The sequence below is a fragment of the Zeus faber genome (assembly GCF_960531495.2).
Source record: "Zeus faber genome assembly, chromosome: 1".
Lineage (NCBI taxonomy): Eukaryota > Metazoa > Chordata > Actinopteri > Zeiformes > Zeidae > Zeus > Zeus faber.
This window is the reverse complement of record NC_137193.1, coordinates 45424027-45446392: the sequence shown is the minus strand read 5'-3', so window position 1 is coordinate 45446392 and position 22366 is coordinate 45424027. Positions and strand designations below refer to the sequence as shown.

General features: G+C 43.9%; 2 protein-coding genes across 2 annotated transcripts; both read left to right on the top strand.

The window, feature by feature from the left end:
* The first annotated feature begins 1423 nt into the window (after nt 1–1423).
* On the top strand, nt 1424–7332 carry gclm (glutamate-cysteine ligase, modifier subunit). The gene is made up of 7 exons (XM_079998771.1): nt 1424–1640; nt 2599–2664; nt 3416–3500; nt 4721–4777; nt 4925–5127; nt 6255–6369; nt 6808–7332. Exons 1-7 carry the CDS (start codon nt 1503–1505, stop codon nt 6975–6977), a joined length of 834 nt encoding a protein of 277 aa, XP_079854897.1. The 5' UTR covers nt 1424–1502; the 3' UTR covers nt 6978–7332.
* Nucleotides 7333–11976: 4644 nt separating this feature from the next.
* On the top strand, nt 11977–18138 carry dnttip2 (deoxynucleotidyltransferase, terminal, interacting protein 2). Its single transcript, XM_080018122.1, has 7 exons — nt 11977–12057; nt 12311–14454; nt 14840–14978; nt 15226–15321; nt 15782–15946; nt 16184–16293; nt 16798–18138. Exons 1-7 carry the CDS (start codon nt 11983–11985, stop codon nt 16889–16891), a joined length of 2823 nt encoding a protein of 940 aa, XP_079874248.1. The 5' UTR covers nt 11977–11982; the 3' UTR covers nt 16892–18138.
* Nucleotides 18139–22366: the final 4228 nt, after the last annotated feature.

The following is a 22366-nucleotide window of genomic DNA, read 5'->3' as shown; positions in this document are numbered from 1 at the left end:
TTCCTAGTTCATGAACGCATCACTCATTCGCACAGTCGAGTGGACTTGACGCGATGTGGTCACGAGTTTCTGTGGATTCATGTTTTTTCATGAATCAGGCATAGTAATGGGGACAAAAGAGATAAAATATCAATCGAACAGATCTACAGACACCTACCGGTACATAAATGCACATACACGCCTAGTTTGTAAACTCTAACCACTACAGAGCGACGGAGTCTACACCGCACACTGGACACGGTGCCAATGTACATTCTGAATCAGAACCTGCACATTTATAGTACATAGTATGATGACATCATAAAGCGTCTTACTATATATCTCATCTCGTTCCATTCGTTTTGAACGTTGGCGTGTCGCCTATGCACAGCCACCTGGATACTTAGGGTCAGATTTGGTCGCTTTTTCACTCATTTCTGCTCCGTATGTGGATTGATTTGGATGAAACATGAACCATGAGATGTTGGCGACATACTGGTTCAAACGAGAAGCAAACCGTGTTCGTAGCTTCTGCCGTTGTCCTGTCCCAGATGGTTTTAGCCTGAAAAATTTGGAGGAAAACAAATGCGGCCTGGACCCTTAATAAATAATGAAGATGTATTTCTACGGGTAAACCTCCATCTACAGCTGCAAAAACAATTAATGCGGTATGGATTCCCATTGGCTGGTCCAGTGGATGTTGACCAGCTCGTTTAGCGACATGATGAATTACATTACGAGAAATGGGTGGAGGTCCTCCAGCCTGGCATTTGTTGGTAATTGGGCCATGAAGCGGAAATAGTTTCTTCTCTTAACACAGCGGTTGGTTAGAAGTGGGGAAAAAATAAAAAATAGATAAAAATACAAAACGCAACCGCGCCAATCTAGCGCTCGGACCACCACACTCGCTGCAAAGTCCACATTCCAGGAATCCAGTCCTGTGTTTAGACTCCATGCCATCATTTAATGAACCTGGCTTTACTTGCTGGCCAGTGACGCCCCAGTGGGCGTGGCCGCCTCCCACCGGGCAACTCGTGGTGGAAGGTTCGAATATGTTCAGAGTCGAGTCTCGACGACTCGCGCAGCTGAAAGAGTCGTTCGGTTTTCCCGACCCCGCCGTCTCGGTCTAATTGGGTTGGCGTGACGCACGGGCGGAGCGGGGCAGAGCTCCCGACTTCCGTTTTTTTAAATCGTCACTCTCTCCAAATTTGTTGCTGTCGAACGACTTTTGTGGTGGAATGCAAAGCTCGGTGTGCGTGGCCGACTGCAGTTGCCAACTCGCGAATGGAACAAAACGACTCTGTTGGCCCCCCACCGGCGAAATATTCGTTCGCCGCGAACGAATCGTTGGCGAGTCTCGCGTCACTGGCAACTGCTGAATGCAAGTCATTCTGACTCGTTGTCTTCGGCAGGTGCTCGTCGAGGTAACGGCGCCACTTGGTAAAAAGCGTAATACAACGCTTCCCGTTCTGCCGCGCCGCGCCACGCCGCTTCAACACGTCGCTCCGGGTCCGAAAACCCACATGGAAGCCCCGAACGCCGTGGTTAACGTCACCGCGAAGACCATGTTGAGCACCGCCAGGACCCTGAAGCTCCACACGGGCAACCTGGTGAACCGGAGCCGGCTGAAGAAGAAGTGCCCGTCCTCTCCCAGCGAGGAGGTCAGCGCGCTGGGATCACGAAACGCTGCCCGTGTTCCCACCGAGTGCTCTGTGTTTCTCCTATGTGGCCCGCACTGCTGGTCAGCACGGACGTCAACTAGCTAGCCTAGCTCCCTGTGCTTCGGGGGTAGAATACCGTTGAGTGAATCGTTGATATCTATTGAGAAATATTTTGTGCTAATTGTAAGTAGACGCTTTCTAGTTGATTTTCATCCTCGCTGCGTATCAGCATTTACCGTCACATAAGCAAAATAGTTTAAAACTGGAGTTCCGTTCAGGTTTTTTTTACCTGCGGAATAATATAAGACGACATCCCCATCGGGCAAATGTTTCAGTGACAGCCGCAAAGGAAAGCTATAATGACTGATGAGGAGATACGAACAAAAGACATGTATACCATGTTGCAAAATGGTGTGTTTCAATATCCCCAACTCTAATTTTATTGCTATACATTATCAATACAAATATTTATTTTACATTGATTTAGATGCATTTGGATTCATATAAAGTGGGCCATGTTTTTGGAGGTTAACTCATGACTCCTGAAGTGAGGCCATTGAATGCTTGAGGCTATCACACATTCCTAACAAAAGAGATATAATGTTGTGCTTCTCAGTTGGAGTCCTGTGAAGCACATGGGTGAAGACGTTGAGACCTTTCAATTTAGAATCCTTTACCAAGTATAACATTTGGCTGTATAACATATATTACTCTATACATTATACCGTATGCTACTGGTACCTCATTACTTTGTACTTACCATGTTAACTATATGGATAGATATGTACATACAGTATTTTTATTTCATCCCACTTTCTATCCCTTTCTTGGCTTGCTCTGTGTTCAGCTGCTGTAACACCTGAATTTCCACCATGGCGATTAGTGTTATCTCATTTTCTATTGGCCATTGCAGTGACTTTGACAAATTAATATTCACAATCGTATCTCTATGTTAAAGCTTCAAGACTGCATTCGAGCGACGCTGAGCGACTGGTTTTCCACAACACAACTACCTTCAGACATGGTGAGAGAACTATTTTTGAAAATTTCAGTTGGCAGACTGAAATTCGCCATGTGTAATTCCTATTTCACCCTACATTTAACTCGTGCTCGGGACTGACTCTTAACTTGGATAACATTCTAGAGGGTAGCTTATAACTATTTGATGGAACTGAAAAGTTTTAGTGGGACAGGGACTTGGTACGATTCGAGCAGGCAAAGGGGTTCCAGTGTCTGGAAAAACAAAATAATAGTTGTGGTGGACATCAAAGGATGGCCCTGGGCTCGTTGAAAGGGAACTGTCATAGTGAATGATCATGCAGAGTTGGTTGCCAAAGGCACATTCTGATCACGCATGTGTCTGGAATTGTCACATGGTGCTGCATGTAGTTTGTCCAGTAAGCTTGGTTTGTTTATTCTCTACCTCAACATACCTCGATTTCAATGTTGTTGTACTGCAACCTCATCTTGTTTTGTCAGCAGCTGATTTGGTCAAATTAAGAACATCATTCACTTTTTTGCAGCTTAAAATTGTTAAACAGGGAAATAGCACAACTTACTGTGTGAGGCTGTTCAAAATACATTTTGAGCTTAGGTGACAACACAACCAAGCTTTCTTGCAAACAAAACATTTCACAGCCTGAGTCACCTTGTCAGGTGTCACCTCTACAGGTAATAAGTGAAGGATTTTCTTGGTGTGAGGGACATAAAATGCGTTGGTTTGCTGAACTGGGAGTAATGGTTAAGTGGAATATGTATTTGGCTTTTTCTGACAGAATCTATCAGATACAGTGGACTGCTCCATTCCTCAGGCAACCGACGCCATCAGACCTGAAGAGCGGGAAGAGCTGAAAGTTTCTGGTCAGTGTTCATTTTGCCTGAAGACTCAATGAAATTTGATGCTTAACAATGTTTAGCAATGAAATTTAATGCTTAACCCAAAAACTGCACTAACAAAGTCATGGAGATCTGAGAATTGTGGCTGCACAGTGTGTTTGTTTTTTTTATTGTCATCACAACATAAATATGCAAAATATATAAACATGTCAAAAGGCTGCGATATCAGCAATGATGTCACTTGCTGTGCATGCAAACGAAATCATCCAAACCGGCTTTGGAACATGTAGTGTGAATGGAACTAAATGGAACGGACAGAGATCCAAAGATAAGATGCAAATTATAAGGTAACGGTTCTTATTTTCATGGGGTTGTGCACTTATTAAAACATACTTGTGATTATATTTTATTTCTACCAAGTCCGTTCTGTAAATTCTACACGCAAATATTCATTGTATAAAACTGTTTAGCTTTTTATTTTCAGATATTTTGATTTATTTTAATAAAAATTCTTGGATTCTACAATGCAGATTTTTATTTTAAGACTAGAGTTTGTTCTGCACAATTTCAATCCACCAATAAATGTGTTTTTTTTTTTTTTTTTTAACTGGATCCCTAATTGGAAATAAAAATTGAAAAATTAAATTCTGGAAATATTCTCAGAATTTTTAAATCTAAAACTATTTGAAAAAGAAGAATGGCAGAAGCTATGAACACAGTACATGTCTCTTTTGAACCGGTATGTCACAAACATCTTGTGGTTTTAGTTTCATCCAAATCGATCCACATATGGAGCGGGAATTTGTGAAAAACCGACCAAATTTGATGTATTTTGCTGGTCGTGCTTGACTGACGTGCCACTATTTATTAACAAATTTAATGACATTTACAGTAAGACGCTTTATGACATCATCATAGTATTTACTATAAATGTGCAGGTTCTAATTCAGAATCTCCATTCGCATTGTGTGCAGCAGAGAGAGAGATTCACATCTAAATTATAAAAGCAGGAAATTATGTATGTCGAGAATAAGATTTTACCCATTTTAAATGGTTAAAAAAAAATGAAAATCAATGTTGATAGTGTGGGGAGTTGCCACAAATAAATCAATGTATGGGAAACACTGCACATGTCATCCAAGGGACAGTTATTACAAGCGGTTCCTGATGATTAATAAATGTATTTATTTTTGTCAGTCATTTTGAATAAAGGTTAGGTTGAAGTTCTTCTGGTTGCTTTTCAGTCAAGCTGTTTCTCTGTGAGTCTGATCAATCTTCAATCCGAGATGCGGTTGACATGGGTGAGTTTTTCCCCAAAACTTTTTATTTTTTTATTTATTTATTTATTTTCTCTTTAAATGAGAAATTGTGTTTTGTCCAATGAGGTGCATATCTGCCAGCATAACTTTCCATCAAAACTCCACGCTTCGCTTACCTCTCCCACGCAGCTTGCCAAACCCTGGCTGTTTCCCAGCTGGACTCAGTAATCATAGCGCCTCCTGCGCTCCCAGAGGGGGACAGCCAAACACTGGCCCACCTGCAGCCAGGCTGGGAGCAGCTGGAAGCTCTAGTGCGAAGCCAGAAGATTGCCGCCATCGGCACGTCAGACCTGGACAAGGAGCTTCTGGAGCAGCTCTACAACTGGACTCAGGTCAGACAGTCAAAAGTCAGGATTAAAGTGAAAATACATAAAATGTTTGTCTTAGTTACTTGAGGTGATGGGGAAATCCCTCATCCTAGGATTGCTGTTCTTTATTTTGGCTGTTCATCAGTATTGACAGTTTGCTAACCACAACTTGCTACGCTGATTTATATCAAATTCACCACGGTTGCATTTCAGTCTGATTAATGCACCACCACCTACAATCGAAACAGCTTAAAGAGGAGCACATACATAGCTAAAATACACTTAACAGCTTTTATTATAGTTTCAGCTAGATCATTTTGTGGCAGTTTCTCCTGCCACACACCACCCAAGTGGTGTTTTCAGTGCCCTCCGGCACAGAGACACAGAAGACAAGGTTTTAAACACCATTTCATTGTTGAGAGTGGGCCAGCTAGAACTGGCCCAGCAGCAGATAGACACATGTAACTGACAGGGCTCCTCTCCTGAGTGTATGTGGGGCTGGGGGTTTTACCTGCTGCTCATTAGACCGACCAATGAGCAACAGGTATGCAGCCATGCTGATCCCAATCACCTAGATGTGTGGTGGCGTAGTGCATTGCACTGCTGCCTCACAGCAAGATGGTCCTGGGTTTGCTTGGGGCGCTGTTGGCACCGTGCTCCGGGCAGGTTATCTCCCAAACAGAAGCCTTTCTGTGTGGAGTTTGCATGTTCTCCCTGTGCCCACATGGGGTTTCCTCCACCTAACGTCAGTAAGGACCCCCACCAAAAACATGCAAACATCATCGTCTGACCAGCGATGGACACTCGTCACCAGGTCCCCGGCCGCGTCAACGAATGCAGCCCACTGCTCCTGGCTGCCCCCCCCAGAGGAAGGACAAGCCAGGATGGGTTAAATGCAGAGGCCTCATTTCACCGGCCACCATCCAAAAGCGCGCGCGTGTGTGATAATTAAAGATTCTTCTTCTAGATCCAGGTCAGGTGTGGCTGCTCAAAGCAGACCATCCCCACACCACAAATGTATCACATATAGGATAAATATCAAAATAATGTTATGGAATACCACTTTAATGTTAAGGGATTCACAAAAAAATAGTTAATTAATAGTTAATAAAAATAAATTAATTGATGTCTTAAACTTTTAAAACCTCTAGGTGAAACCCAGCAGTAACCAGGTTAACCTGGCCTCCTGCTGCGTGATGCCGCCTGACCTCACTGCCTTCGCCAAAGAGTTTGACATCCAGCTGCTCACGCACAATGATCCAAAAGGTGAAAACACTCTATCACACCCACTGACTTTGCTTGATTTAGGTTTCAAAAAACAGAATTTTATATATAACCTGAGGGATTGTGCCAACAAGATTCCAATAAAGGCCGCTGACTTTCCGTGTGTTTACTTGCATTGTTTGATGCTTGATTTATGCGAGAGATTGTAATTTTCACACGCAAGATCAAAACATTTCGATTAAGCATTTCAAATGTTTTTCAAACAGTCGCAAGATCAATGTTCCCCGCCAACTAAATTACTTCCAAGTAAAAATCTTTGAATGAAATGCTGCTGAATATAAACGTACTACCGGCAATGACATATTTCACCAGTAGATGGCAATGTTGAGCCATCTGCGACAAAACAACGTTTCAAAACGTTTAGAATTTGCCATCCCCATTTGATTGAGCTGCAAACTGATTCTCATCTTCCACGTCCAGAGCTGATGTCGGCCGCCACGTTCCAAGAGGCTGTGCAGGAGAGCGCACAGGACCTCACCATCGCTAACTGGAGGCTGGAGTGGGTCCTGCGCTATTCCATTATTGTAAAGAGCCGGGGCATCATCAAGGCTAAGGGATACCTTGTCAATGCTAAGAAAGCAAGCCCATAGCACAGCACTGCACGGCCTGGCCCGGCATGGAAGGAGACGCAGGGATGAGATCTCACACACAAACACACACACACACACAAGGTGATACTAGTTTTAAAGAATGACACTGTACTCAACATGTTGTACATGTGAGGTTGAGATAGGAGGAGGGGAGGAGGTCTCACCCGATGTACCAAGCTTCACTGATGCAGCTCTCATCATGGCCAATGTGTAGTCTTAACATTTCACTAACAAAGTGGACGCCATGTTTTCATGCTTGGGATTTGAATCGCTAATGCCAGGCTCAGACTACACCACTTCCAAAATCCTAACATTTTGTCTTCTGGATGTAGTGGTGCGGACACTTTCACGTGACATTGCCAAAAGTAAATAAACATGGGGTGGGGGTGGGGGGGGGGGGGGGAGAAATTTGAGTAGAGTGGTTGGGGAGGCAGACTGAGTTCTAGATGTCAACTCCCGTGGTTTCCTCTCACGCTCTCATTGGTTGTAGCTGATCACCGACCTCCAAACACGTATCTCACCCTACATGATGTGCCGATAAAATCGAACATGCTTAACACGCTTACATCCTCAAGCGGTTAAAAGGTGCAAGTTTTGTTGCTGATCTCAAACGTGTACACGACACTCAGATCTGGCTTAAAGGGCGTCCTCTGATCCCGGCATATGATGGTTCCTTTACCACATCTTGATAAGAAGTGCCTCTCTCCTCTTCATCATGTTTTCTTTTTTAATATCTTTGTTTTAACATTATTTTAGCTGTATCAAGATTTAGTCATGGCAGCCTGAATGGAAAATATTGTATACTCTAATCAAAATTAGAGATTAACAGACATCAAGAATTGCAACCTTTTCAATTACTGGAACTTTCCGGTAATGTTCAAGATGAATAATAAATTGTAAAATCTGATTTTAATTCAACTCAAAATATCTTATTTTCTTTTATATTTTATCTTTATGCGTTCCTTAGTGTAAATGGGGTAAACTATTACTTTATTGTTAGATATACAGATAAGATTTATCTTTTCGTAATTAAGTCTTCGATATGTGTTAAATCTATTTCAGAGACCAGCAATCAACTAAATGTCCGTTTGCAAATGTTGAGCATGCTTCTGTGTTGAACCCAAGCTCATGTTTCACCTCGATGTGTCCCATTCCAAAACTAAAGTTATGCTGCTATAGCAATATATGACATTGACATTGATGGAAGATAATGTTTCACTTTGCATGTTAAACCACTGGAAATTCTAAATCAAGTAAATGTATGTTGACCCAGAATACATCTGTAAACCTATTCTGACAAAGTGCTTGAATATGATTTTATTTATGAACGGTGATAAACACACACAAGCTCCATAATAATTTGTATAAAGAGAAGTTATCTCTTGTACTGTAAACAACAACATTTTAAATGTAACATGTCTGCAAATCATTATTTTTGCTTTATTAAAATGGGAAAATAAATGTTTGTAGCGTCAACTTCTCAAACTAGTGAAAAAAAGTTTCAAGGCCACTCGAACCTTTTGAAGCTGCAGTGTCCAATTTATTTAAACCAGTTTTTATATTTCTAAATGCCATGGCCACTAGCGCTCCTTTTTGCTAATTTTTTTGTTTCTCCATTTCTCTTTTGTGTTTTGTGAAATAAATACTGTATGTTGGCAGGGGTTAGTGTTTTCTCTTTCTAATATGTTTTCTTGATGAAATAAATACAAACTAAGAGTGAAACAGAATTCTCTCTTGAGTGTACGGTCATAATGTCTTGAAAGTAAGATGAAGCGCCATAAGATTCATGGCTCAGAGATAAGCCCTTCTAAGCAGGCTTCGATGCGGAGAGATTTATTGAAAGGGAGCACTCCGTGACCGTGTTTAAAAGGGCCTGGAGACCAGGGTCGGGCCTGAATGCGACCTGGTTGCACCATGGTGGTGTAGTGGCGGCTGAGAACATGTCCAGCTCAAACAGATAAATTATTGTATGATGACTTGAGGGTTTGAGGCCTCGAAGGTTCAAAGCCAAGCGACCTTGCGAAAGTCAGCACCCAAGGGACGCATATTAAAAGCGCCTGGTCAACAGGGCAGAGTGTGGAGGACACTTTGTCCCATGATGGTGTTATTACCCAGATCATACCTTGTAAAAGGTAAACATTGATCTGCGTGCTTCACTGAACACATGTGATCTAGATCTCTAGCAGAGTGTCAGCCAGCAGATGTACCAGGTTGTGTGAGGTCTGTGGACATCGTGTGAGCTGGTCAGACTCCCCTCTCTGCCTCAGTAGCCGGATCACAACGTCAAATCCCACTGCAGTGGGTCTAGGGGGCACTCTGTTGTTTGCTCTGCTCGTCCAGTCACGTCGGAAGTGAGGAAGCCTTCATCAAACACACACCTGAATGAGAAGAAGAACAATCTTTATTTGTCACACACCACACTACAACACATGCACGCACACACACACACACACACACACACATGCACATGCTTTGGATGGTGGCGGGTGAAATGAGGCCTCTGTGTTTAACCCATCCTTGACTTGTCCTTCCTCTGGGGGCACAGCATACGTGGACGCGCCCGTATGCTGTTAAGTTGCATGATCAATGTCAACATATACAATCAGTTTGACATACAAACACATCTTGTTATTTTTTAGTAAATAGAGAAAAGAAACATGTTTCACATGTTCAAAATAGAATATAAAATATAGACTTGAAAAGACTTAAACCGTATTTTGAGCAATTTGAGCATTTTACTCTTTACTTTTTTTTCATTCTATGATTGCTTGATTGTTGACACTTTGAGCAGCTTGATATGTATGAAAAGGGCTACACAAATATTTTTTCAGGTATTATTTAATAATTCAAAGTTCAAAAGTTCAAAGTGTTTTATTTGTCAAGTGTACAGTACAACGCAAGGTCATTCGGTACAGTGACATTCTTGGGGCATGACAGGCAACAACTGTGTAGTGGGCATATAAAGATAGAATAACAAGGCAACTATAAGGAGGAAATATATATTGTTTTAATAAAATAAGAGTAAAATATAAAAATATAAAATTAAAAAAATTTAAATAAAATAAATTTAAAAAAATAGAAAGTAAAGGTCGATGTTACAAATACGGGCAAGAGTCACAGTGTATGTACATAAAATGAAAATAAAAACAATAATCCTAAAACGGAAACTAAAATAACTGGAACATTGTAGCAGCTCCAACAGAAATTGGTCAGTCTATTGCACAAGATATGGATATAAATATAAAGTGAAGGCGTGCCGGTGGATATGTACATGTAGCTGTGGTGATGTACATTTCATTTACATTGGTGACTACAGATGTTGCAGGTTGAGAAGCCTGATGGCCTGAGGGTAAAAACTGTTGGTGAGTCTGGTGGTCCATACACGGATGCTCCGGTACCGTTGACCAGAAGGCAGCAGCGTGAACAGTCCGTAGCCTGGGTGGCTGGAGTCCTTTATGATTTTCCGTGCTTTCCTAAGGCATCGTGTGCGGTAGATGCCTTGCACGGAGGGGAGGTGGCAGCCAATGATGCGCTCCGCTGTCTTCACCACCCTCTGGAGCCCCTTACGATCGGCAGGTTTCCCATTCTCACCACCTGGGGTCTGCCCGTCAGGGAGTCCAGGATCCAATTACAGAGGGAGGTGGTAAGACCCAGGATCCTGAGCTGGGGAACAAGCTTAGCGGGCACAATGGTGTTGAATGCTGAGCTGTAATCTACAAACAGCATTGTCCTGTATGTGTTGCTCTTGTCCAGCTGGGAGAGGGTGGTGTGCACTGCCAGGGCGATGGCGTCGTCCGTAGATCTGTTTGGGTGATGTGCAAATTGAAGGGGGTCCAGGGTTGTCAGGAGGAGCAGATGTGGGTTCTGACTAGCCGCTCAAAGCACTTCATGATGGTAGAGGTCAGTGCTACGGGCGATAGTCATTCAGGCAGGTGATGGGTTGTTTCTTTGGTACCGGGGCAATGGTTGTCTGTTTGAAGCAGGTGGGAACTGTAGACTGGATCAGGAAGAGGTTGAATATGGAGGTGAATACCTCTGCCAGCTGGTGGGCGCACGCTCTGAGGACATGGCCTGGAATGCCATCCGGACCTGGAGACTTGCGAGGGTTTACTCTTTAAAGAGCTCTCCTCACGTCAGCCGTAGACGAGAACAGAGCGCATCATCATGCGTAGAAGGTGTTGAGCTCATGGGGAAGAGAAGTGGCTGGCTGGGCATCACTCCTGTTTCTCCCTTTATAGTCTGTGATGGTGCGCAGTCCACACCACATGCGTTTAGGGTCGGAACTGTGGTAGTCCGACTCCACCTTGTCCCAGTAGGCTCTTTTGGCATCTCTGATGGCTTTCCGAAGGTCATACCTGGACTTCCTCAAGGTCTCCATGTCCCCAGAGTTATAGGCGGAGGACCGTGCTCTGAGCTTAACACGGACATCACCATTAACCCGGGGCTTCTGGTTAGGGAAAGTCCTGATCTTGACTCTCGGGACGACATCATCAATGCACTTGGAGATGTAGGCTGAGACAGAGTCTGTGTATGCATGGATGTCCCCATCAGCAGCAACACAGAACATCTGCCAGTCCGTGGTTTCGAAACAGTCCTGGAGAGTGGAGCAGTGGAATCCTCACTCCAGCGTTGGACTGTCCGAAAAACCGGTCTGTAGGTTGGTAGGAGAAAAATGGAGGTGTGATCCGCCTTACCAAAGGCAGGGCGGGGGAGGGGTCTGTAGCTGTCCCGTAGTTGTGAATAACAATAATAATTATTGTCAAACAATAATATTATTACATTATATGAATACATATTATAATTATAATTCAACAGCGACTTGCATGTTGATTTCCGATTCAGAAGGAGCAACATTGATGAATAGACTTTGTTCTTAAAGTAGTCATTTCTGAGGATCAAAAATAAAGGTGTTCTTGCTCCACCCTCCAGCTGGTGGCGGTAGCGCGCCACGAGCCGCAGCAAAACTAAAACCAGAAGAAAAAGACGTGCGTGACGTCATTGCAAAATGGTGGCCACCAGGAGAGGGGCGCGCGTGTCCTCCCCGAATAAAACAAACTCCGATGAATCGGCTGGAGCGCAGGTGAGTTCGGGGCGTACACGACGCACGGTGTGTCTGTTTGGTATTGATAAGTGATCGATGGAAAAAAAACAACGTATTTTTATTGGGATCTTTAGCTGCACGCGGTCACGTGGTCTTTACGCCGAGAGTTCCCACTAATAGTAAACATGTCCACATATGTTGACAAACAAACCCCCATTCATGGAGTGTACACAAGCGTAAGTTGTAAACATTTCCCTTTATTTTGTAACTTTTGAATGTTTAATGAATGCAGGCCACCCCATTAACTGGTCGCCGAACCACCAGAAGGACGGCGAGGCAAGCAGAGACGCCTGCCCGGGAAGAGGAGTCCAGCAGCCAGCCTGAGGAGAGTCAGGGAGGACCCGTCACATCCCCATTGCGAAGATGCACCAGGGCCTTCAGACTCCACAGTCCAGAGCCACCGACCACGCCTCAGGGTTCCGCCCACGAAGCCGACGTCTCCGACGTGGAGTCGAGCTGCTCGGCCTTATTGGACGGCAAACCAGCGGTCGCTCAGAGCCAGGGGAGGAGGAGACGACCTCCACCTTGGGTGGAGGATGGCGAAGGCTCGGATGCAGAATCCTGTTCGTCAGTAGTCTCTGCATCCAAAGGGGAACAGGGTACGCGGCGGAGCACGAGAACCAGGAGAACCCCCGCAAGGTCTTGTACGTCTCACAGTCAGAGTGAGATGGCCGACCAGGAAGACGAGTCCTGCGGCTCCGTAGTGTCGGATGCCAAGAGGGTCACTCGGAGCCAGAGGAGGAGCACCAGAGTCCGCACCAAACAGCCGCGGGCAGAACAAGTACGGCTTTCAGATGCCGAGAGCTGCACGTCCGGTGTCTCTGAAGCCACCGGCAGAACCTCACGTTCCAGAAGACGCACAGCCCTCCTTGCGCAGCCCATCCCCATGCACCTGGATGAAGCCTCGGAAAGCTCCCAGTCATCTGCTCCAAGTGGACGGAAGACCAGGTCTGTAAGAGGGACGGCAGCTGCCTCTCTGATCGTCAGTGAGTCCCAGTCCTGTGAGTCTGAGGGGTTTGAGTCCGGACCCAGCTCGCCGCCACAGAGGACCACACGCAGCCGGGCAAAATCCACTAGCACCATGCCCGTGGACTCGGATCTGGAGCTGGCTGAATTATCTTTTCCACCGGGCTCCTCGCGTGGCAGGGGGACGCCCTGCACTAGCCGCACTGGCTCAGGTAATAGCAGCCGGTCCACTCCAGCCACAAGGCTCAGCGCCAAGCTCCCCTGTGTCGTTCTGGAGAGGACTAGGGCCAAGGAAGGAGACGAAGAACCAGGAGAGAAGGACCTTGAGGGTGACATGGTGGAAGAACTGACAGAGGGGAAGAGCATGATGGCTGACGCAGACTGCACAGTGTTGGAGGAGGAAAAAACCCTAACATTAGAGGATGAAGACGAGGAAAATGTGACAAATATTCCCCTCGGGCCAAATGACAATACATCGGAGGACGCTGAGATGATCGAAGTTGGAAATCGAGGGACTGTGACAGTGTCTGTTGCTGATGTGGTGATTAGTGAAACCAGCTCAATACTGTCTGCCAGTGCTCCCCAAAAATCCCCAGATTTTCACGTCACTATCAGTGGATCTGGAATTGGGTCGAATGATCACACGGTGGGAACTCTGGCTCTCTCTGAGCCTGCAGTGGCAGCCGACGACCAGCAGAGGGAGACATCAGCTGAGGATGGGGATGTTTGCATCTCAGAGATGGTGACGATGCAGGAAACGGGACCATCAGTGGAGCTACCAGAACCCCCACAATGCCACTCTGTTTCAGTAACAGTAGATCACAGTGCTGCTTCCCGTGAAGCCACAGAACAAGGGAATGATGATGATGATGATGATGATGACGATGACGAAGAAGAAGCCATGGAGGTAGACAGTGCTGGCACCCACACAGACACCCAGGAAACAGTCGCTGGCACATCCGCTCATCAGCTCACTGGCACATCAGAACCGGATGCTAGGCAAGACACCCTAGTTGAGTCCATTCAGGTGACCTCCACCCAGGAGAAGAAAGTGAGCCTGGACTGTGGTGCTGAGCAGCAATCGAAATATACTGTAGTTGTCAAAAGAACAGGAAGTATCAGCCTGCTAGACAGCAGTGATGATGAGGAAGATGAAGAGGAGGAAGAGGAGGAGGATTCCGGACACACAGAAGAAGAGAGGGCAGGGCCTTCCAAGAAGCCCACGGTGGCAGTGGATGGCCTGTTTGTGATTGACACGCGGCCGGGGGAGGAGGCCGACGAGCAGTATGTCCAGGAGAAGGTTGGTGGTCAGGAAGAAGACGACCAGGAGGAACCGTTTGTGGACGAGGAGGGAGAAGATGACGATGATGAAGACGCACGGATGCTCTTCTTCAGCAGAAATCCTCGATCGTGAGTGTTATATTTTGTGCCAGAAAGACATGCATGCAAACGACCCCAAAAAAGCTCACGTACCGACATGCCATGTACGTCCCGTTACCTCATTGGCCGACATGATTTAAGGCCTATATGCTCGGTATCTTAATTTTGCTATTTATAAAGTCAGCTCTTTCAAAGGGATTCTCTTTCCTTTTCGCTCTCTTACCCATAAATTGTAAACACCCGCTTTCATGGCTCCAAGTTATTCATCGATATCGTCGGGGTATTGAGTTTCCCTGCACGTACAGACAAAATAGCCTCACAGCTCACATCCAGCATTGTATTATATTTCTATCATAATGAATGAGACCTGACCCAACCTCCCGAGGAATCCTCTCACTTTGCCAATTTTTTTCAGGAAAGAGTTGTCCAGCTGTATTGACCCGGGCCTCCGAGTGAAGGATCTTGGGGGATTATACATCAATTTTGATGGCAGCAAATCAAAGCCTGTCTCCAGTTCCCTGAAAAAACTGAAGCAACAGAAGATCCAAGATGAGGTAAATAACTTTCATTGATTTTTCTTTTCCCTTTCGCCTTTTTGGAGGTGATCTGTGGTGCAGAATGAGTAATGCATTTTCCAGTTATGCAAGGATGGGTAAATGTAATATACCCAAGAATTTGTTTTTCATTTTTATGGTTGGTCTTGAGTCCTATTTGAATCTGTATCATAAAGCTGTGGTTATGTTTGTATTTTTGAACGTTTCCTGTGTTTGGAAAAAAAAAAGTTTGTCTCTGCATCGACAGGTGATGAAGAAGAGTGTGATCGGTCCAGAATTTGAAAAGCACAACGCGGCGCCTCCATATATTGAAGCCAAACGCAAATTAAAACTGAAAAACAAAGTGAGTCAAACATGATGGTGCTCCTAAATATATCATTTGTAATAGATAAACACGATAATGCTGAGTGTTTAATGGCAGATTTTAAAAACCTTCAAGGCTTCCTTTGGTTCTCTGCTCTGGATGTGTTATTACACATTTAAAACTAGATAATGAAGAACATGATGAATGAAAGTTGAATGAAAACTAGTATCGGATTTTTGTCTTGAAGATATTCTCTTCTACTAACAATTTACCAATACTTTCCAGGCAATCAATATTTATCCATGGCAAATAGTTGAAGCAGTTAAATTGGTTGTAGTTTGTTGCAGTGAAGCTATATATTGGTTGTCAGTTGCAGTAGAAAGGTGTCACACAAAGTCTATCAGGCGGGGCGGGGGTCTCCGATTGACTCAGGCTTGATTGAGGGGGGGGAAAAGGTTTGACAAACCCTTCTCTAAGCGAGCCTCCTCATCTTCTCCAGGAGGTGAGGGAGCAAACAACAGGAGACGGGTGGTTCAACATGAAGGCCCCGGAGCTGACCCGCGAGCTGAAGACCGACCTCCGGGTCCTCCAGATGAGACGCTCCATGGACCCCAAGAAGTTCTTCAAGAAGAACGACCGAGAAGGCCTCCCCAAATACTTCCAGGTTAGTGAGAAGAAAAGGCCTCTCCCCATGTCAACCTCCATTAGTTTTTCCAGAACCTTCTCATGTAACCAGGCGTTGTGGGTTTTGGTCTAGTGGGAAAGGGGGTTTGAGTGATTTTAATCCTGTTAGTCCCTGTCATCACACAATGTCAGCAAATTAAAACATGTGTTGGTTATGAAAAGATTGGTAGATTTGATTGAATTGGTTAAAACTGTTCCATGTGTGCTTGTATTGTAGATTGGTACGGTGGTGGACAACCCGATGGACTTCTATCATTCCCGCATTCCAAAGAAGGAGAGGAAGAGAACGATGGTGGAGGAGCTGCTGGCTGACGCTGAATTCAGGCAGTACGTCCCAAGTTATCACACATCATATTTAAATGATTAACATTGATCAGGAAGTAGAATGTACTGCAAACAGTCTTCACAGATTTAACAAAATAGGAATTTATGACTAACGTAAGCTACAGGCCCAGTCAAAAGCTTTTTTACTTTACTACAATACTTTGTGTCTACAGATTTTACAGTTATTACATAATAAGTCTGTAATTATTGCTGCTGGCGGCCATTTTGTAGAATTGCCAAGATGACGTGACCATGTTAACAATGTTGCAATAATGTACAATCAATAAAATGTGAATTTCCATCATTTGGGGTTGAGGCAAATTAACTACCCAAGTTTCTATGTTCTAAAAAGGCTCTTCATATGATGGGTGATTAATACACTATCATAGTGGCATAAAATGAGCAATTGTTAATCATTATTATTTGTATGACAATCGTTAACTTAAACGTCAATATGGTGACCACCCTCTATGTAACCAGTGTTTTTCTGCTTTTTCCTCTAAACAGAAACAACAAGAAGAAGTATCAGCATATCATGGCAGAGAAAGCAGCCCAGGCTGCTGGCAGGTTCAAAAAGAAAAAGAAATTCCACAAGAAGTAGCTTGGAGTCCTGGTCTGATGGAACCCCTATTGAAAGAGCCTCTACATGGATTACCACAAATCCAAATAAAGATGAACTGCGTGATTGTCTGCGCTATTTATCAAAAATAATCATTGAACAAGACATGCCTGTGCCTTTCCAATTGAAATATCTGCTGAGGAAGTAAAGTTGATCACGAACAGCCCCGCTTTAGATAAAGTTGATTTATTAAGAATGAAAAGTAATGCAAAATAAGAAATTACATTTTTAAAATATGATACTCTGTAACTTTTTGATGGCAATGGTCATGGCAAACAATTGTATTTTCATCATTTTGTGACAGACTCATTAAAAAGCTTTTTAGGCTTGCATACATTTTTTGTTTTAGTCCATACAAATGATTTGTCAGAAGACATCGCTTTATACTTGCACACATATAATTTAATTGCATCTAGTGGTAGAGAGATGGAAGAGATGGTGGCTGCGAAAGGCCCTCTCTAGAGCCTGTGTTTGGTTCGTCTGTTCTGGGCTTCTCTAGAAACATGGTGGCCTCCGTGAAGTGTACCCGCTCCCTATGTAGATACAATTGGCTCATCTGAAGGTATGGCAACACGATAATTCTTTTAATGGGATGATAGACAAACAAATTTGTGAATATAATGTTCTATAAATTCTACACACTGCACCTTTAACAGTCTTTAGTAAAAAGTGTTAAAACTGCTTTGCCAACAATAACCTTGTGTATTCATAAATAAGAGTATGACATGGGTCAATCAGTATGCAGTTCTACAAGACAAATATGTATTTTTCTCTGAAAAATGATTGAACGGCTGGTTCATTTTATTTTTCTCAGGGCTGCACAAAGACATCTGTTGCATTACTTGCAATGTCCTACATATGGACTGAATAAGTTGTAATTATTTTTTCTTCATAGAAAATCAATGTCAAGCCAAAATACACTCATTAACTCGAGTAACATTTATCACAGCTGTCGCTCCAGAAACAATTGATTTCATGAATTTTTGCTGGTTGGCCCAGACTTTTTATAGTTAAGTGTACAAGTATAACATTTGTATGTGATATCACATATTTACTCTGAAATACAAAATGTTCCCTATGTAGATTAATAAATACATTTAAAAAATGTAAACTGTTTTAGTTTAGTCTCACAGCATTCGATTCAATGTGCGAACAACTATACTAAATTTGCAATGTGAGGATTTACACCACAATATCAGGAGCATACCTGTCAACTCTCCAATTTTTCCCAGGATTCTCCTGTATTTCACTCTTCTTTCCCACTGTCCTCTTGCCGCCCCCCCCGAAAATTTTTCCAGTACTTTTAACCTTAATAAAAAAGTTGCCTGCATCGCCGATCTCCACTCTGATGACCGCTGCAGAACCGCTGTGCATCCCTGCTCCCCATTGCTCCAAACAAAACCAATAACAGTTTTTATTGTGGATGTATTTATTGTAATTGAATGAAACAAAAAATATTACCGTGTGTAATGGGGACACTGTCTCAGTCACTCTGCTCTGTTTTTGGATGCACAGTCCAGCACAAATTGCTATATCGGCCTCCAGCCTCAGAACGCAGAAGAACTGAGTGGATAAAGTTTATTTTTGATGGCAACTTCCCAAACCACAACAAAATTGCAGATAAGGGAAATGTAAGTGGGCCTATCTAAAAAAATAATTGTGCTGTGTGTTTCTTTTGTCGTTTAGCACTAGCTAATGCTAATAGCTGAGGTAATATATTTGATGTAATTAGCTAGAAAGTTACTGGAGTAACTTGCAGCGGGGTCCACAATAATGTTTACTGTATTCGTCTGTTAGTTGCATGTAAGATGAGCTCCATCTTAACACTGTTACGGAAAATGGCAGGAGAATAAAATGGGAGAATGGGAAGGACTGAAACAGAAGTGTAACGAGGCATACTAGAATAGCTAGAATGCATGATTTGAGTGCTATTATCAGCAAAACACTTCAAAGACATGTTTTGGGGATCTCAGGGACACACTGATCAGCCACAACATTAAAACCACTGACCGGTGAGGTGAATAACATTGATCACCTCGTTCCAATGGCACCTGTCAAGGGGTGGGATACAGTATATTAGACAGCAAGTGAACAGTCAGTTCTTGGAGTTGATGTGTTGGAAGCAGAAAGAATGGGCAAGTGTAACGATCTGAGCGACTTTAACAAGGGCCAAAATGTGATGGCTAGACGACGGGGTCACAGCAGGTCTTGTGGGGTGTTCCTGGTATGCAGTGGTTAGTACCTCACAAAGATGGTCCAAGGAAGGACAACTGGTGAACCGGCGACAGGGTCATGGGCGCCCATGGGCTCATTGATGTGCGTGGGGAGAGAAGGCTAGCCCTTCTGGTTCGATCCCACAGAAATGTAGCAGTATTGTAGCACAAATTGGTGAAAAAGTTAATGGTGGCTATTATAGAATGGTGAAAACACAGTGCGTAGTTGCAGACCGGTGAGAGTGCCCATGCTGACACCTGTCCACCACCGAAGGCACCTACAATGGGCACGTTGGCGTCAGAAGGAATGGAAGAAAGTGGCCTGTTCTGATGAATCATGTTTTATCTTCTATCATATGGATGGCCACAAGTGCATCGTTCACCTGGGAAGAGATGGCTTCAGGATGCACAATGGGAAGAAGGCAAGCCGGCAGAAGCAGTGTGATACTCTGGGCAATGATCTACTGGGGAACCTTGGGTCCTGGCATTAATGTGGATGTTACTTTGACACGTACCACCTACCTAAACTTTGTTGCAGACCAAGTACACACTTCATGGCAACGGTATTCCCTGATGGCAGTGGCCTCTTCCAGCAGGATAATGTGCCCTGACACACTGCAAAAAATGTTCAGGAATGGTTTGTGGAACATGACAAAGAGTTCAAGGTGTTGACTTGGCCTCCAAATTCCCCACATCTCAATCCTATCGAGCATCTATGGGATGTGGTGGAACAACAAGCCTAATCCATGGGGGCCCCACCTCTACACTTCCAGGACTTAAAGGATCTGCTGCTGCTAACGTCTTGGTGCCAGATACCACAGGACAACTTCAGAGCTCTTGTGGAGTCTATGCCTCGACCGTTCAGAGCTGTTTTGGCCACACGAGGCAGGTGGTTTTAATGTTGTGGCTGATCTGTGTACATTAACTTGTTGAAAAGGACTCTAAGCGGTGACCTTTAACAGCATCAACGGCATATTTAGGCAATAAGTTAAGGTTGCTACAATTAGCTTTGTCAAGGCATGACAAAGCAAACATTGTAATTAGCTTCTCCCGAATCTTGGGCATGACACATGTCTGTGCTGTTTAATATCTTGTCTAGTGCGATATTCCTTTGCCATCCTGATGCTATTACAAAGAGCTTTGGAATGTGCTGTGCAACGAGGAGTTGTTTAGTGACGCCTCTGTGTACATACTCTTGTAGATCTTCGCAAGACTGTCCTCAAACGCAATTCTATGGGGCCTCTCTGTATTATGAGATGCCTCATTGCTCCTAAAGTTCCCGTCATCCAGGTGAACAGAGCTCTCTCCCAGACGGTGTCTGTAGTAGAGCAGAGAAGAAAATGTACGATAAGGTTAGACAAAATCAATACATCCGATTTCATGCACAAGAAAAAGCAAAATGTTAGCAAATGCTACAATCAAAGATGTAAACTTTGGAACAAAAATCACTTTGAGTTGATTTTCCTTAAGTACATTGATAACATTGACAAAGATACATCACAATGTAGAAGTAGTGGTTTGCACTCCTGGAGTTTGCAAAGGTTTACTGTATTGACATATGAAGCATGGAACAATAAATGCTGTACATACAACTAAGCCAAGAGCTGAGTTTAGCAAGCTCCATCAATCTGCATATGAAATGACAGCATACTGTATATGGCACGTATATACATACTGTATATGGCATGTATTTTGGGGTGAACTAAGGTATTTAAAGGAATGGTAGTAATAAAAAATGCAATTTCAGGCCAGAGAGCCTCCTCAGGTGTGTGAAGGGGAAGAGCAGAGCCATGTGTTCACCTGTCCTGAATGACCCGGGTACTGCGGAGAGGATCTACACGGGGAGTGCCTGCATTCACCTCCTCGTCCTGCTGACGCACCCAACAAACACAGCATGCAATCAGAATACTAACACAGGACCGCAGCCAATACTGTTGGTCATTAACAACTGATGTTCTGTCACGAAGGACAGCTGCTAGGCTTGTCCGGATTAAGATCCATCCCAAAAGTGTTGTAGGCGAAGGACTTTTCCTCTTGTCGACAAGTCAAACCAGTTTTTGTTGTTTTGCCGCAACATGGTTTAGGGTTTATTTCCTTACCCATGAAAATCAGTTCTCATTCAATGTTTTTCCAGGGGCGTCAAGGTGAGAAGCTAAAGCATTAAGCCTGATTTGATTATTTCTTTATCGAGACCTGCTCTATTTACTATGGGTGTCAAATTGAAACAGATTCACAGTTAACAGAGAGGGTATAAATCACGTACTGCTGACTTTCTTGGCACAACATAACAAGGTAACAATCAACTGAACAAAATTCCTTTGAAATGTTTCCCAATGATGCATTTTTATCGATCTACATGTATTCCGTTTTAGTCCCTTTCTCAGGATTCTGACACTCCATATGGTCTAACAATGGGTATGAAGAGAAGCTGGAGGCTCCAGATTATGAGCCTGTCGTTGGAGTTGGTGGATGTCCCGGACGGCTGCTCCACTAAGAGCTCTGCTCCCATGTTTCCCAGGTCTACGTGGGTTTCTCCTGGTCGTTTCCCCTCAGAGCCCCTCATAGAGGTAGATACAGAGGGAGATAAGGTTGCAGTGGATCAGCACATGAAGCTTCTTGGCAGGGATGCGTGGCATCATATGCTATTTGTGTGCTGCCGGGGTTTCTGCCTTGAAGAGAAGGCCTTCCAGGAGTACGTTGAACGCCAGGGAGGACCGCTGAAGAGAAAGCACAGATATCATGTACACGACTTCCCCAGAGAAGCAGAGACGGCCAAGACGCTTGGGTTGTTGACAAAAAAAAAAAAAAAAAGCCACAAGTCACATCACGATTGGTGGCAAGTGGAAAACAGGAGATTATGAAGAAGATGCTAAATTATGGGATAATAGACCCAAGAGATTCAAGAGCCTCCATGGTGAGGAGAAGCAGCTTCTACTACAGTAGTAAGTCTAATTTTCTTATGTTTCTAGCTGGGATTTAATAGAGCATGGTGTTTGCTGGTCTTTGTACTTTTGTGCCTTCAACTCCCCATTATTCTATAGTTAATTGGTAGATCCATCACCATGGTTAACAATTATTGTGCGTTGAAGACATCATTTGGCTTTTTCCAAGCGTAAACCCATCTAAATATAGGAATCAGGGTGAAAGATACCTTGTCAGACCAGGTTACTTCTTTCCATTGCTCAGGTGTCACAGTGCATTGCACTGCTGCCTCACAGCAAGAAGGGCCTGGGTTTGATTCCCG